The sequence below is a fragment of the Arabidopsis thaliana genome (genome assembly GCF_000001735.4).
Source record: "Arabidopsis thaliana chromosome 1 sequence".
NCBI lineage: Eukaryota > Viridiplantae > Streptophyta > Magnoliopsida > Brassicales > Brassicaceae > Arabidopsis > Arabidopsis thaliana.
Window position 1 is genome coordinate 17,439,289 of NC_003070.9, and position 15,406 is coordinate 17,454,694.

The 15,406-nt window shown below is 34.1% G+C and overlaps 1 protein-coding gene, 1 long non-coding RNA gene and 1 pseudogene across 4 annotated transcripts; 2 read left to right on the plus strand and 1 right to left on the minus strand.

The window, feature by feature from the left end:
* Positions 1–2,429: 2,429 nt before the first annotated feature.
* On the minus strand, positions 2,430–2,774 carry AT1G07383. The gene has a single exon (NR_139238.1). It is a non-coding gene; the product is annotated as an other RNA (long non-coding RNA).
* A 1,225-nt stretch (positions 2,775–3,999) lies between these two features.
* On the plus strand, positions 4,000–7,340 carry AT1G47520 (annotated as a pseudogene; the record flags this gene model as incomplete). Its single annotated transcript has 1 exon — positions 4,000–7,340.
* A 4,924-nt stretch (positions 7,341–12,264) lies between these two features.
* Positions 12,265–15,173, plus strand: AT1G47530 (MATE efflux family protein). Of its 2 annotated transcripts, none has more exons than NM_103646.4 (8): positions 12,265–12,705; positions 13,101–13,296; positions 13,386–13,731; positions 13,828–13,914; positions 14,000–14,056; positions 14,149–14,506; positions 14,589–14,675; positions 14,769–15,173. In NM_103646.4, exons 1-8 carry the CDS (start codon positions 12,436–12,438, stop codon positions 14,820–14,822), a joined length of 1,455 nt encoding a protein of 484 aa, NP_175184.1. In that variant the 5' UTR covers positions 12,265–12,435; the 3' UTR covers positions 14,823–15,173. The 2 variants fall into 2 exon arrangements, with proteins under 2 accessions (NP_175184.1, NP_001322625.1); NM_001333276.1 differs by having other exon boundaries at positions 12,294–12,999; positions 14,769–15,133.
* Positions 15,174–15,406: the final 233 nt, after the last annotated feature.

Consider the following 15,406-nt stretch of genomic DNA (forward strand, 5'->3'; position numbering starts at 1 on the left):
ATGTCGTTTTGATATTTTATATTCCTCCATTGTTGAAAATCTGGTGTGGATCCTGCATCTCGGAGATGTAGGCCTTTCGGCTTGAACTTCGAGATATTAAAAAAAAAAAAAAAAAAAATTTCCTTTGTTTTTGCAAACATAAACGATCTTGTTAATTATAGACAACAAAATTAGTTTCATACAAAACATTATTCTACATAAATTAAATTGTTTTAAATTTTACTTTTTTAGACTCCGAGAATAGAATAATTCATGATTGATTATTTTATTTTAAGAAAAAGTATAATTTAAAAATAAATTGATATTTTATTAAATTTTTACATATCGTGGTTCCGATATATATAACAGATAAAATGACAGTCCAATTTTTTTTGAACATAAAAAATGTTGTATTTAGTATAATTTGTAGATAAATACTTAATTCACCATGTTTTTTTAATCTTTTAATATGCGACCAATTTATCTATAGTTTTTTTTTTAGTTTTTGTTGGTTTTGAACTCATCTACATATATGGATCGGTTGAGTTAAAAGTTTATTTTAGTGTTGCATTTCAATTCTAGAAAAATCCATAACTGAATAACACCCTCTTATTTATTTTCTTTTTTGTATGCTACTAAAGTGGTCTGAGGCAAACTTCTTCAACTACAGCATGGGAGATCAAGTGGTCGGTGGTGACATTTCATGATTTAACCATTAAACTAATTAACTTTTGTCAAGTTTGTTTGTTTTTTCAACTTCGGTTTCCTTTACTCACCCCAGACATTATATACACATCCAAATATCATACACGTAAGAGTTTAATTCAGAAACGCTAAATCGAGCACATGCCTTAATTAATCCAGTTTTGTGATGGATTTTGGCTCGGATTTAATCTGGAATTGGACCTTAAGGCAAGGAAAGAGATAATTTTTACCGTTCAAGACCCTTTTCGGTTTACTTTTTGTTTTGTTTTGTTTTTTCTTTTTATAATTTAGGTGATCGTAAAAATTTTATATACCTAATACCATATATACGGGTAATATTTCTAAAATATCATAAGTCCAAAAATTATTTTTATATTGATAAATAATTAAAATAAGTTTGATCAGTATCAGCTTAGTGATATTTTTGATACCAGTATCATCTGACATGTCATCTCTTAATTTGTCGCATTTGCTAAAAAGAAATAAAATATATTTATTAAACAAACATTATAAATAATACTAAAAAGTTCTTAATGATACTTTATGAGTATCACCTATGACCATGCTCTAAAGACTAATTTTGAAGTCTGGAGAAACCATGTTAAATTACTCGAACTCTGATGGCCAATGCTACTCGAACTTAGATGGCGGAATTACCTCCCTTTCTATTTACTTTTACAAGCTTACTTACTCTAAACGTTTTACTCGAACTCTGATGGCTAATGCTACTCGAATTCAGGTGGCGGAAATTACCAACCTTTTTTGTTTACTTCTACAAGCTTACTTACTCTAAACGTTTTATTCTTTATAGAATTATTTTTGTTCTTGTATATGTGCTTTAATTTCTCTAGCATTATCCCTTTTATAGCCCGCAACAAAAGAATTTCTAGTGAGAAATGAGTGGTTCTAGTGAAGTTATTGGGAATAAACCTCACAGAACTGTCAGTTGACTAAATTGGTTTGGTAAGCGTAAACCATTCCTAACCCATAGTTACATACTGTATGTTACATTTAACCAAATTATATTAGATTTTATGTCGTTTGTGGTGAAATGAACTTCTTAAGGTCAGAATTACTAGTAAAATGTTCTTATCACTAGTCTTGGAGGTTCAACAAATAATTCACGTCCACATATTACATATAAATAAATTATTCTTGTCCACAAGTTTGTGTTGCTGTTGGTCGTTGAAGTTCATGGTTCAAGTGGCTCACTATAGTGTTTATTTTATTGTTAATTAGTTATAAATAAATTATGTTTGTGTTGCTTTTTTGTAGGATTCTAGCTAGGCGTTAAGTGACGCTTCGGTCTTCGTCGCATCCGGAAGTGTGTTCGAGGTTCTATGAGTTTCTATGAATGCTCTTTGCTTACCGGGTTCTGATATCTTTGGTTCTCGAGAGATTGGTTTTCAACTTTGATAGGAGGTAATAGATATTATTTCTGGTTTGGCCGTGGGCAGCCGTGATAAGTCGCATTTGCTGGTCTTTCAAAAGAAGAAGAGGTTTCTCTGTTCTCTTAGTTCTATCATTTTTCTTAAGGTTTTTGTCTTGTCGCCTCTGCTTTTAGTTTTAGGAGTCGTCCTCTTTCGATTGTGTTTTGATCATTTCTGCATTGTATTTCCAGTTTCGTTTTACCCTGGTTCCCTTAGATAGGGCTTTGTTTTCCGGGGAATTTCTTTTTTTCTCCGGCAATGTCTTCAGAGACTTTTAGTTGTCTGCCGACTTGAGTTTCCCTTGTTTGGGCATATGTATTCCTCCTCTGGTTCCACAATAAGCTTTTATAATAAAATTTCAAGTGACAAAAAAAAAGTTATATTTAATATTTTGGTGATTTTCTTTTTCTATACTAAAACCAATAAAAATATGACAGGTGGGCTTGTTGCAATAATGTAGGTTGACTAGGTTCCATGTGCAAATTTCCTTGTGTCTACTTGCATGATCTTGAGGGTCTTTCCAACGGGATCCTTCTATACTGATACTCATATCTCCGAAGGTATCATGTAAGAACGTGCATTTGAGCCTTTGTAAAAAATTCAAGGCTTGGAGAGATCCATGCTACTTAGCCAAATACAATACACTCGTACAGAAAGATGTTTTCATCATCATGCCGACATGCACCTAAGCCTAGCTTCGCATGTGTGGCAGAGCAGTTGTATTGTTGAAAAGCGATGGATGTCGCTGTCATGACTTACATGCTAGAATTTCTATATCTCTTATGTATTGGACAAATTCATTCCCATTTTCTGATGTGGAATAATTTTTACATGATCTTTGGAGATAGTGGTTCTTCTAGCCATTAATCCCAACAGAATTCTATCATGTTCTTTTGAGATACTACTTTTAAAAAATTGGACCGGATTCAAACATCGTATGTTTGAATTCTAATACTATGCATGTTAAATTTTATGAGTTTTCAACTTAAAAGAATTGACAATGAGTAGATTAGCATCTATCCATAAATATTTGTCAAGTCACTTCTCTTCTTTCCAAGATGAAGGGATTAATTAAAGATTATATTTTTAATAATAATAATTTTTCTTAAGAGCAAACTAATCTTCTAAATATTGATGACCTTCGAGGTATTTTTTGAACAATTGGACTCAATCTTTCTCTCTACATCCATTGGGATCTTCCCGTTCTTCACAATCTTCCACTATTAATTTTACCGAACAAAGTTTTTAATCGCAGAAGGCTAGAACTCAACCTTTAGAACATCCACATTGATTATCCTCTTACAAATATCTTTATTATAATTTATTATAAAAGTTAATGTTATTTTAATTTTAAGTCATTTATTAGCTAAATGTGGTGTCTTTAAAAGTATAAAAATGTTTTTGCGAGACATGGAAGACACGGATCTCCCTATTAAAAGGACTAAATAACAATTTATTTTATTTTATTTTTTTCAAAATTTTTTAAAAATACTGTATTTTTTGTGCAATGAGGATGGTTAATATAGTTTAGGGTTAAACATGTTAATATCATAAGAAAATGTTAATATCTTTTTAATAGTGACTTGCATGTCAAAAAAATTTCACAATCTCTTGTTGATTTTTAAAAATGTTAATATGGTTTTCACAAATTTTTGACGTGCCACAACATTATCGTCCCTATTGAATGTATATATTCAATTTAGATAAGTTAGATGGTTTAGACCGGTTTAGTCACTTATATATAACAAAGCAATTGTACAGATTAATTCTTTACGATGAATGAATGAATAAACTTTCTATTCTTATCTTCATTCTCTCTGACTTGTAATATGGTATCAGAGCCTACAAGCTCAGATCTATAACTTTTCCGATCATCTTTTTTCGTTGCCACAGAATTGGCCACATTGCAGAGCGATGCTACAAGCCTCCTGGATTCACTCCCAAAGCAAAGTTTGCGGATAAGGTTCAGAAACAACAACCAGTAGCTGCTCAAGTTTCATTGTCTTCTCCAGGACCTGACAAGATCTCTGGACAACTTGAAACGGTTATTGGTAATCTCTCTTCTGACCAGCTTCAGAATGTTATTGCTATGATAAGTACTCAACTTCAGAATCAGTCTTTTTCAAATCAGTCTGTTGGTTCTTCTGGTTCAGTCACTGCCAGTTCTTCTCAAGCTCCTTCAGGTTACACTGATATCACCTTTTCTCCTTCTACTTGTTGTTTTGTTGGGATATTGGTTGTATGTCAACACACATTGTTCTGTGAATCTCCCAACAGGGCATGATTCAGTTAAACAAGAACATAGTTCTCAAAAATATCTTGTTTATCCCTGAATTCAGACTCAGTCTTCTCAGTATCAGTTCTTTGACAAGTGATCTTGGCTCGAGAGTGATTTTTGATCCCACTTGTTGTGAAATACAGGATCCTACCAGGGAATTGACAATTGGAAAAGGTAGACGGATTGGGAATCTCTATGTGCTGGATACAAAGACCCCATCTATATCTCTCAATGCGGTGGTGGACGTTGGAATGTGGAACAGGAGATTAGGACACCCATCCTACTCAAGACTTGATGTTCTTTCTGAAGATTTGGGGACTTCTAAACATAAGAATAAAGATAATTCTTACTGTCATGATTGTCACTTAGCCAAACATCGAAAGTTGTATTTTCCATCTGGGAACAACATATGTAATTCAGCTTTTGAGTTGTTGCACATTGATGTTTGGGGACCCTTTTCAGAGGAAACAGTTGATGGTTTTAAATATTTTTTTACTATAGTTGATGATCACTCCAGAGCAACATGGGTTTATCTACTTCGACATACGAATGAAGTACTCACTGTTTTTCCTGATTTCATCACTCAAGTTGAAAATCAATACAACACTAAGGTTAAATCTGTTCGATCTGATAATGAAAGAGAATTGAGCTTTACAGCATTCTACAAATAGAAAGGGATAGTTCCATATCATTCTTGTCCTGAAACTCCAGAACAGAACTCAGTAGTAGAGAGAAAACATCAGCACATTCTCAATGTGGCAAGGGCATTAATGTTTCAATCCAACATGTCTTTACCATACTGGAGAGATTGCATTCTCACTATTGTGTTTCCGATCAACATGACTCCTTCTCAGCTGCTTGCTAATAAGACTCATTTTGAATTGCTTACAGGTCAGAAACCTGATTATTCTCAGATACGGACTTTTGGTTGTCTTTGCTACAGCTCCACATCAGCTAAGAAGCGTAACAAGTTTCAACCAAGATCTCGTGCTTGTATCTTTCTTGGATACCCTGCAGGTTTCAAAGGATATAAAGTGTTGGATATGGAAAGTAACTCGGTTTATATCACAAGGAATGTTGTCTTTCATGAAGCTCTGTTTCCATTGGTGAAGCCTCAGGATTCTTCTTCTGCTGCTATTGAAGTCTTCACACCAATAGATTCTTTGTCTTCAGGTACATTCATTCCTTCTCATCTTTCATCACCACAAATTTCTCCGCCAACACAAATTTCTCCATTACAGCCTATTTCATCTCATAAGCCTAAACATCCACCTGCTCATTTAAAAGACTATCATTGTTACTCTATACACAATGAAGTCAATGATCCCATTTCATCTTCTCTTTCCTACTCTCAAATCTCACCATCACATATGTTATACATTAATAACATTTCACAAATTCCAATCCCTCAATCATATTCTGAGGCAAAGAAATCTAAAGAATGGTGTGGAGTGATTCACAAGGAAATTGATGCAATGAAAATCACGGATACTTGGGAAATCACTAGTCTGCCGCTTGGTAAGAAAGCAGTTGGCTGTAAATGGGTTTTTACAGTGAAGTTTTTATCTGATGACAGTCTTGAGCGTTACAAAGCAAGGTTAGTTTTCAAGGGATATACTCAGAAAGAGGGTTTAGATTACACTGATACTTTCTCTCCAGTTGCTAAGATGGCTACTGTGAAACTTCTTCTGAAAGTCTCAGCTTCTAAACAATGGTTTCTGAATCAACTTGACATTTCAAATGCTTTTCTCAATGGTGATTTGGAAGAGACCATCTATATGAAATTACCAGAGGGATATGCTGACAGTAAGGGGGACTCTCTCCCTCCTAATGCGGTATGTCGTCTCAAGAAATCCATTTATGGTCTCAAACAAGCTTCCCGGCAGTGGTTTAAGAAATTGAGAAATGCTTTGGTTCAGCTGGGGTTTGTTAAAGGTCATGGTGATCATACTTTATTTTTGCGTTGCTTTGGAACTGAGTTCATTGCGGCTTTGGTTTATGTTGATGACATTGTGATAGCTAGCACCACGGAGACAGCTGCTACACAATTGACCAATGCTTTGAAGGAAAGTTTCAGGTTAAGAGAACTCGGCCCTCTGAAATACTTCCTAGGGTTAGAAGTGGCTCGCACATCTGAAGGTATCTCTCTCTGCCAACGGAAGTATGCCTTGGAGCTCCTCACTTCCACTGGTATGCTTGATTGTCAACATTCTTCTACCCCTATGATACCTAACCTGCATCTGTCCAAGAGTGATGGTGAATTGTTGGAAGACAAGGAGTATTATCGGAGACTTGTGGGTCGCCTAATGTACCTTACTATCACACGTCCGGATATCACGTTCGCAGTTAACAAGCTGTGTCAGTACTCTTCTACACCTCGTACTGCTCATCTTCAAGCTGTGTACAAAGTGTTACAGTACATTAAGGGAACTATTGGTCAAGGACTCTTTTATTCTGCTGATCCGGATCTCACACTCAAGGGTTTTGCAGACTCTGATTGGGCATCATGTTAGGATAGTAGAAGATCTACGACTAGGTTCACTATGTTTTTGGGTTCATCATTGATATCTTGGCGTTCAAAGAAGCAACCAACTATCTCTCGATCCTCTGCAGAAGCTGAGTATCGAGCTCTAGCCCTTGCAACTTGTGAAATGGTATGGCTAACCACTTTATTGTCAGATTTGAGGATTCGAATCTCTATCCCTATACTCTTTTCTGATAGTACTGCGGCGCTTTACATCGCTTTTAATCTCGTGTTTCATGAGCGAACCAAACACATTGAGGTGGATTGTCACACCGTCAGAGAAAAGTTAGAGAAAGGGATTATCAAGCTGCTTCATGTTCGAACAGAAGATCAAGTTGCAGATATTCTCAATAAAGCTCTGTTTCCGCATCAGTTCACTCATTTAAAATCCAAGATGAGTCTTCATAACATATTCAGCTCATCTTGAGGGGGACTATTGAGTGTATATACTCGGTTTAGATAAGTTAGATGGTTTAGACCGGTTTAGTCACTTGTATATAACAGAGCAATTGTACAGATTGATTCTTTATGATGAATGAATGAATAAACTTTCTATTCTTATCTTCATTCTCTCTGATTTGTAATAGTCCCTAACATTGCTTTTACAGCAAGACTCATGCCCTCAAAAATTCTTCAAAGGCATCAAAGATTGTATGTAAGTAAAATCCTCAAAAATGGAAAATTTGTTGGGTATCACGAATGCAAAAACAAAATTAAAAAAAAAAGATTTATGAATTAAAAAATAATAATAATCATTACAGAAATATTTTATTTACTCTAGGATACACATTGGTTAAAGATAAAGTCTTAAGTAATATATATTTAACTTCTTCTGAGGGACTTTAGTAATTGGTGATGTACTGAAGAGACAACAAACCGACCACACCATTTGTTTAGTGTGAGCTTACAAGAGTTGAACCAACTGTATTGACACATAAATTGTGTTTAGAGAGTTTTCTAAGTGGCATTATCTATTATAACTACATAGAACTCCAATTAGTTTAGGCAGAATATTTTTTAATTGAATACGACACTAGATTTATATAATAGTAACGGGCCTTAATGGATCTTATGTACAAGAAAAAACCCTTAGAATATTTGTGTATAAATACTTACATTATCTGAATGAATAAAGCAACCCTTACCAAATATTTCAAATAGTGATTGTCTGAAACAAGCATCATTCGGGGCAAAGAAGACTTACTTGCTTAGTGGAAGAAAGTCTTCATTGAAAATAACACAGCTAGTACTAGCAGAAGTGATAACATACCGAAAGGAGATGAAGAAGTTAAGAGGCAAAAGAGTCGGCCCAATGATGTGAAGACGATGGAAGATGTGACACGAGTTGCAACAAACAAAACAAAAGGCATTACGAGACTCTTTCGTTGTCGTAATTTCTCACCCCTTAAGATATTTGTTTGTTTGGTTGTGAATAGTTTATAAGTAGAATTCCGGTTTAAATCGAAGAATAATATTCGACATTTGCATATCAAGAGGGAGGACTAATTTTACTTTGATCAAACACGTATAATCCTTTATCTTATAAAGTACAAATCACCTAACAAATCATATTATGTCACATGGCTTACTTCATAGATTTGAAAAAAAAAAACAATGAAAAAATGATTAACGGGCAAGAGTAACCTTCTCAAAATAAGGCAGTTTGAGTTTTCAAAATTTATTCACACGATGCCAAGATTTATTAACACATTTTTCACAATAAAATCATGTATGATTAATCATACGCTGGATGGTAAAGAAAAAGCGTATGATTAATTGTTTTCTCAAAGGCGTCACATCTAATACATCATGTATCACAGTTTATACCTTTTCCGCATTCACTTCTACCATATCTTAAATCTTAAATATTTTCTTTGTTTTTGTGTTGTTTTTTGGGTTGAAAAATTAATTGAGACATCATTGTAAAGGTTTGGTTCTAAATTTTATCTTTATATTTCTTAGATTGTTCTCATATTATTTTATCTATGACGAATTACTAGATTATACTTATCATTCATTTTCATATTTTAGTTCCAAACTAAATGAAAATTTTGATGGTTATATTTTTATGTTTTTAATTCAAAATTACATATGTATAATGAAAATTACATTTTTGCATATTTAACGATGGAGTTTTGAAAATATCAATTCCCACCATTTCACAAGAAGAAAATCAAATTCGGAAGATCCATCTCCATTTTCTACATGAAATAAATTATTATAATATCATATATAATATTTTTGTAAAATTTCTTACATACTTCTTTCTAATCTCAAATAATGTTTTGTCCAACAAATTACATCAAATGGTTTACAAGATATATGTATCCTCTCTTAGGAAACTGACAACTAAACTAGAAATATTTTAGGAAGATATGCAAAACTACCATTTCTTACTACTCTTTTGCAACAATACACTTTTATGTTATCCATTTTAAAAAATACCACTCATCTGAACAGAATGACCAAATAACCCTTATCTAATAAAAACATGTAACTGGAACTGAAATTTTCCCACCAAATTTTTAGTGCCAAAATTTACTTTTCCCGCCAAAACAAAATTCCGCCAAACTTTTTTCCTGCCAAAAAGAAAATTTCCCGCCAAAATGTTTTTCCCGTAACAAATTTTTTCTCAACCAAAATAATCCTTTTAAAAATCCTTAGAAAGTTTTTTAAAAGCTTTGATAGTTATTAAAAACCCTTATAAATCATTTTAAAATCTTTATAAAGTCTTTAAAAACATATGTAAATACTTTAAAAATCCCTTTTAAACCTTTGTGAATCATTTTAAACCTTTTACAATAGTTTTAAAAGGATTTACAAGGATTTACAATGATTTTTAAACCTTTGTAAATCCTTTTAAAATCTTCTTAAAACTCTTATAAAGTCTTCACAATCATTTTTTAACTCTTAGAAACAAATTTGTTAGTATTTTAAAACATTTATTATTCTTTTTGAACCATTTTAAAACTCTTGTGAACCTTTACAAAAGGTTTTAAAAAAACTTACAAGAGTTTTTAAAGGATTTTAAAACTCTTGTAAATATTTTAATTTTTTTTTAAACTATTGTAAATCCTTTAAAACCCTTGTAAACCCTTGTAAACCATTTAAAAATCTTTTTAAAACTCTTGTAAACCCTTTTAATAATTTTGAACCATTTTAAACTCTTGTGAACCTTTACAAAAGGTTTTAAAAAGATTTATAAGAGTTTTTAAAGAGTTTTCTTTTAAATTCTTTAAAAATCTTTTAAAAACCCTTGTAAATATTTTAAACGCCTTAAAAATTCCTTGTAAATCTTTTAAAACACTTTTAAACCCTTTAAAAATCTTTTAAAACCCTTTAAAAATCCCTTGTAAATATTTTAAAACCCTTTTAAACCCTTTAAAGATCTTTTAAAATCCCTTGTAAATCTATTTCCAGCCAAAAAAATATTTTTGCGGGAAAAATGTTTTTGAGAAAAAAACTTTGATGGAAATTTTTTTTTCGAAATTTTTTGGTGGGAAATTTATTTTGGAATATTTTAGGCGAAAAAATATTAATATTTCATTTTGTTAACCTAAAACAATTTCGAAATATGAGTAAAATGGTCATTAAAAATTTAAAGAGGTATAAATGAAAATGGCAAATAAGAAAAGGTAGAATTGAAAAGGGGTAGTGTGGAAAGGACATTCTGAGCAATTATTCAATATTGTATGACTACTAAATTCTCATATGCAAATGTGAAATCAAATTTGTATTCAATCACTTGTTTATATAATGTCTGGTTCTTTAGATATTAGCTCACTTCAGGTAAGAAAACAAAATGTGGTAGCCTCATTACTTCATTAGTGCAAAGAAAGTGATTCTTTGGGATAAATTTGGATAATTTTGAATCAAAGCTGTAGTAGGACAATACACTTTTATAGTATTTTTTATTAAAGGGAAAACTCAACATCTAAAGGCAAGGAATATCCAACAGTTTGAACGCTAAACAATCAAGGGACAAGCAGAGCGTTTTCTAAATAAAGTTGCCGTTCTTTGAGAGCCGAGCTCGAACCGTAATCTGGCTTCATCACACACATAGTTCATCTTCCCGGTCGTCCCATCTCTGCAATCAGGAAAATGCAACCTCGATCCAAACCTCATATCACCTCTTTCCTTAATATTCTCCATAATATCTTTCACAATCACACCATCCATATCTCCTTCAGAGGCAATCGATGTAACCTTAAGCAGCTTAGGCCACCACGGTTTGATATTGTAACTAAATACTCACAAGAGTTAATCTATGTTAGTTTTCGAAACAAAAGAAATATGTGAACAAAACTAACAACCAAGGAGTGAAATCTTTTGAGTCCACATGCAATATGTGATACAACGAGGATTCATCCCTCTCAGTATAGACTAGTTATTCTGAAACATAGCTTCCTCACTACCGCAAGAATCCCATGATACAACAACTACGCTCTTACAACAATGGTTAATTTGATCACGATTCAATAATCATCTACCATGATTCACTCTCTTTTTGGTTAAAGTTCAAAGTAATATTTTCGCATTTCTTTGATATAAAACGATGTCGATTATTTGGTTCATGACTTTTTATTTCTCTTAGTTTCACAACAACTTCGCTCTCACAACAATGGTTAATTTGAGCACTAACCAATGACCAATTGACCATGCATGATTCACTCTCCTTTTGGTTAAGTTCAGACAGTGTAAAAGCTTTTCTTGTTACAAAATGCTGTCGATTTTTTGGTTCATCAATTTTATTAATTTCTTTTGCACTTTCACCAACACCTAATATTAAAAAGAAAATAAAAACAAGATCCACCAATTCAATGCGATAGGGTAAGTGACTAAATGTTCATTGCCGTTGTCACCCTTTGAACCCAATTTAGGACTCAAAGAGCCGTCTGATTATATTTAACCTTGGTCGAAGTATTTCTAACGAGCTGGTAAGTCCTCATTGGTCCATTATATTCACTGTCCACAATAATTTTAATTACTTGTACGACTCGGTTAACTCCTTCTAGGAAAAACTAAAGTGTACCTACCTAGTACATACGTACTTCTTCATATTACCACAAGTTTTTTTTTTTTTTTCTTGCATTCAACTACGTGTTTAAAGTTTCGGCCCCAAACTTCGGCCCAAAAACAAAAACCAAATAAACTATTACAAAAATCTTTGTTATCATATCACACTATCATTTCAAGTTTTCAACCAATCCATACTCTTAACAATCCCATTAAATTGAGATTTATTCATATTAAGAAATTATGCTGATAATATTTAACTACCAAATTAGGCCGATTCATACCAAAACTATAGAATATGTACTAAATAATTCCATTACCTTCGTTTAGTCATTTTTGGCGGTTTATTTCTTTTGGATAGATCTCATGTCAGACCTTTTTAGACTATTCATTATGGCACCTACCACACTAGTGTGTCTCCATCTTCTGTATTTATATACATATATCATAAGTCAGAACAAAGAGAAAGCAAAGAAGAGAAACTAAAACAGAGCTTTTTTCACATGGGAAAGGATAAGACTTTGCCGTTGCTTGACCCTCGTGAGCCACCGGAACTCACCGGAACCAAGTCGGCGTCAAAAGTATGGGCCAAAGAGTTCGGCGAAGAGTCGAAGCGGCTTTGGGAGTTAGCAGGACCAGCGATTTTCACTGCCATAAGTCAATACTCTCTTGGTGCTCTCACTCAGACTTTCTCCGGCCGTCTCGGTGAACTTGAGCTCGCCGCCGTCTCAGTTGAAAACTCTGTTATCTCCGGTCTTGCCTTCGGTGTCATGGTATGTTACGTAAACACCCTTCACACGTGTCAGGTTCTTGGTAATGGATAATGTGTTCTAATAATAGCCACAGAAATAAAAGTCAATATTTGAGGACTTTTTTTGTATTAATTAATATCAATATTCGTTAATATCAATGAAGTAGATTTTCCCATACATTTAAAATTGTTTCGTAATTGTGATTAAGTAAATCCTAACAGTGTGTTTTATATTCAAATAAAGTAGATATATTAATGTAGTTGAGTTCAGTGTTATAATATTTGTTATACAAGTAATCTCTACGAGGGTCCTTGTGTAAGCTCTCTTGAATTTTGTTGCTTGTCATTTAAGTTTCCTATGAAAAAAGCTTAGAGATCAAACAATATAAACATTTTGATGATGGAAAATGGTGGCAGTTAGGGATGGGGAGTGCATTGGAGACGTTGTGTGGACAAGCATATGGCGCGGGACAGATTAGGATGATGGGAATATATATGCAACGTTCATGGGTCATTCTCTTTACTACTGCTTTGTTTTTGCTTCCCGTCTACATTTGGGCTCCTCCTATTCTTTCCTTCTTCGGCGAGGCTCCTCACATCTCTAAAGCCGCGGGTATCATTCTTGTTATTCCTTTTTGCCAATTGGTTTTGAGTTTGGAGTCAATGTTCACGTAACAACTTCTGCGTTGTTATAATTTTCAGGGAAGTTCGCATTGTGGATGATCCCGCAACTATTTGCCTATGCAGCCAACTTCCCGATACAGAAATTCTTGCAGTCACAGAGGAAAGTTCTTGTGATGGCTTGGATCTCTGGAGTGGTTTTAGTTATACATGCAGTTTTTAGCTGGCTCTTCATTCTTTACTTTAAGTGGGGACTTGTAGGTGCAGCTATCACTCTCAATACCTCGTGGTGGTTGATTGTTATTGGTCAGCTTTTGTATATCTTAATCACCAAATCAGACGGTGCGTGGACTGGATTTTCTATGCTAGCGTTTCGGGACCTCTATGGATTTGTCAAACTTTCCTTAGCCTCTGCTCTTATGCTTTGGTACCTATCCAATTTTTTTTGGCTAGAAGATAGCTTTAGACTTACGTTAGCTGAGACTTCGCTTGTAATGAAAGGTTAGTTGTTTTTGTTTTGCAGTTTGGAGTTTTGGTACTTGATGGTTCTGGTTGTTGTTACCGGTCTCCTTCCTAACCCGTTGATACCAGTCGATGCCATCTCCATTTGGTAATCAATTTGTGCTGATCTTTGGTTAGTTTCTCACTGAAAATAGGTTTGTTTAGTAACATATTTTATGTTTTGGGGTTCACAGCATGAATATAGAAGGGTGGACTGCCATGATTTCGATCGGGTTTAACGCTGCGATTAGGTAAGTTCTCTACCTTTATGTTTCAGGAGCCACATTTGGAAAGCTAATAAAAATCTCATGAACTGGTGAACTTTGTCTCTTGGTGTGATCAGTGTGAGAGTATCGAATGAGCTGGGTGCAGGAAACGCAGCGTTAGCCAAATTCTCAGTGATAGTCGTCTCCATAACTTCAACTCTTATCGGGATAGTGTGCATGATTGTTGTCTTAGCCACAAAAGACAGCTTCCCTTATCTTTTCACTTCAAGCGAAGCTGTGGCAGCAGAAACCACGAGAATAGCCGTCTTGTTGGGCTTCACTGTCCTCTTGAACAGCCTCCAGCCCGTCTTGTCAGGGGTTGCGGTTGGAGCGGGGTGGCAGGCTCTGGTTGCATACGTGAACATTGCGTGTTATTACATTATCGGACTACCTGCTGGTCTTGTTCTTGGATTCACACTAGACCTCGGCGTTCAGGTTAGCTATTTACTAATATGACCATTTTGTATTAGCCTTGTTCTTTTTAATCTGGTGTTAAATCATTTGTATATTTTTGTAGGGAATATGGGGAGGTATGGTAGCTGGAATATGCTTGCAGACACTTATATTGATTGGAATCATCTACTTCACTAACTGGAACAAAGAGGTCTCTTACTTTGTCTTTTAGTTGCTGCTATGTTCCTCCTTTGTGTTTGGTTTGATCATTTCATTAATTAGCTTTGAATTCTAAATTATGCAGGCTGAGCAAGCGGAGAGTCGAGTTCAGAGATGGGGAGGAACGGCGCAGGAGTGATCAACAACTCCCTTAGGACGTGGACTATATCAGTTATTGATCTTTTTTTGTCAATGTTCAATGTTGAGAAAATTGTTTATCGGAGAACAACATCATCTCTTTTTGTTTTTTGATATGCTTAAAGTTAACGAGTCTCTCAGTGATTGTTAGAGGGGTACGGTTTGTTATGTGTTAGACTTATGTTAGATTCTAGGATGGTTGTTGCTAAGCCAAAGTTCTTGATTAATTTTAAGTATGAGATTTAATCTTCATAAGCTTGTTGATCCTTCGTTTTTATTTTAATGGTCAGACTTGATCCAATGTTTATGTTCATTTGAAGGCGAAGATCTTACCGTTTGTCAAACATAGCTAATTAGTGGTGGTATTAGCAACAGATCTTTAGGACTGTCGTTGATCTGTTGCAACTCAGTCACTAAAAATTAACAAATCTTATATAAACAAGAGGAATATTAAAAAGAAAAAAAGAAGATGAAAATGAATATCAAAATAGTTGTGTGACGATACAATATATTAGAGATGGACTACAACAATTCATGAATCAGGGTCACAGACTAACCGTTAAAGCAGTAAATTTGTCTGCCCAT

Excerpts from the sequence above, each read along its gene's own strand:
- AT1G47530 (NM_103646.4), top strand. The coding sequence starts at position 12,436 with ATGGGAAAGGATAAGACTTTGCCGTTGCTTGACCCTCGTGAGCCACCG. Across the intron at positions 13,732-13,827 it reads GCCTCTGCTCTTATGCTTTG|TTTGGAGTTTTGGTACTTGA; the intron begins GTACCTATCCAA and ends TTTGTTTTGCAG. Across the intron at positions 13,915-13,999 it reads GTCGATGCCATCTCCATTTG|CATGAATATAGAAGGGTGGA; the intron begins GTAATCAATTTG and ends TGGGGTTCACAG.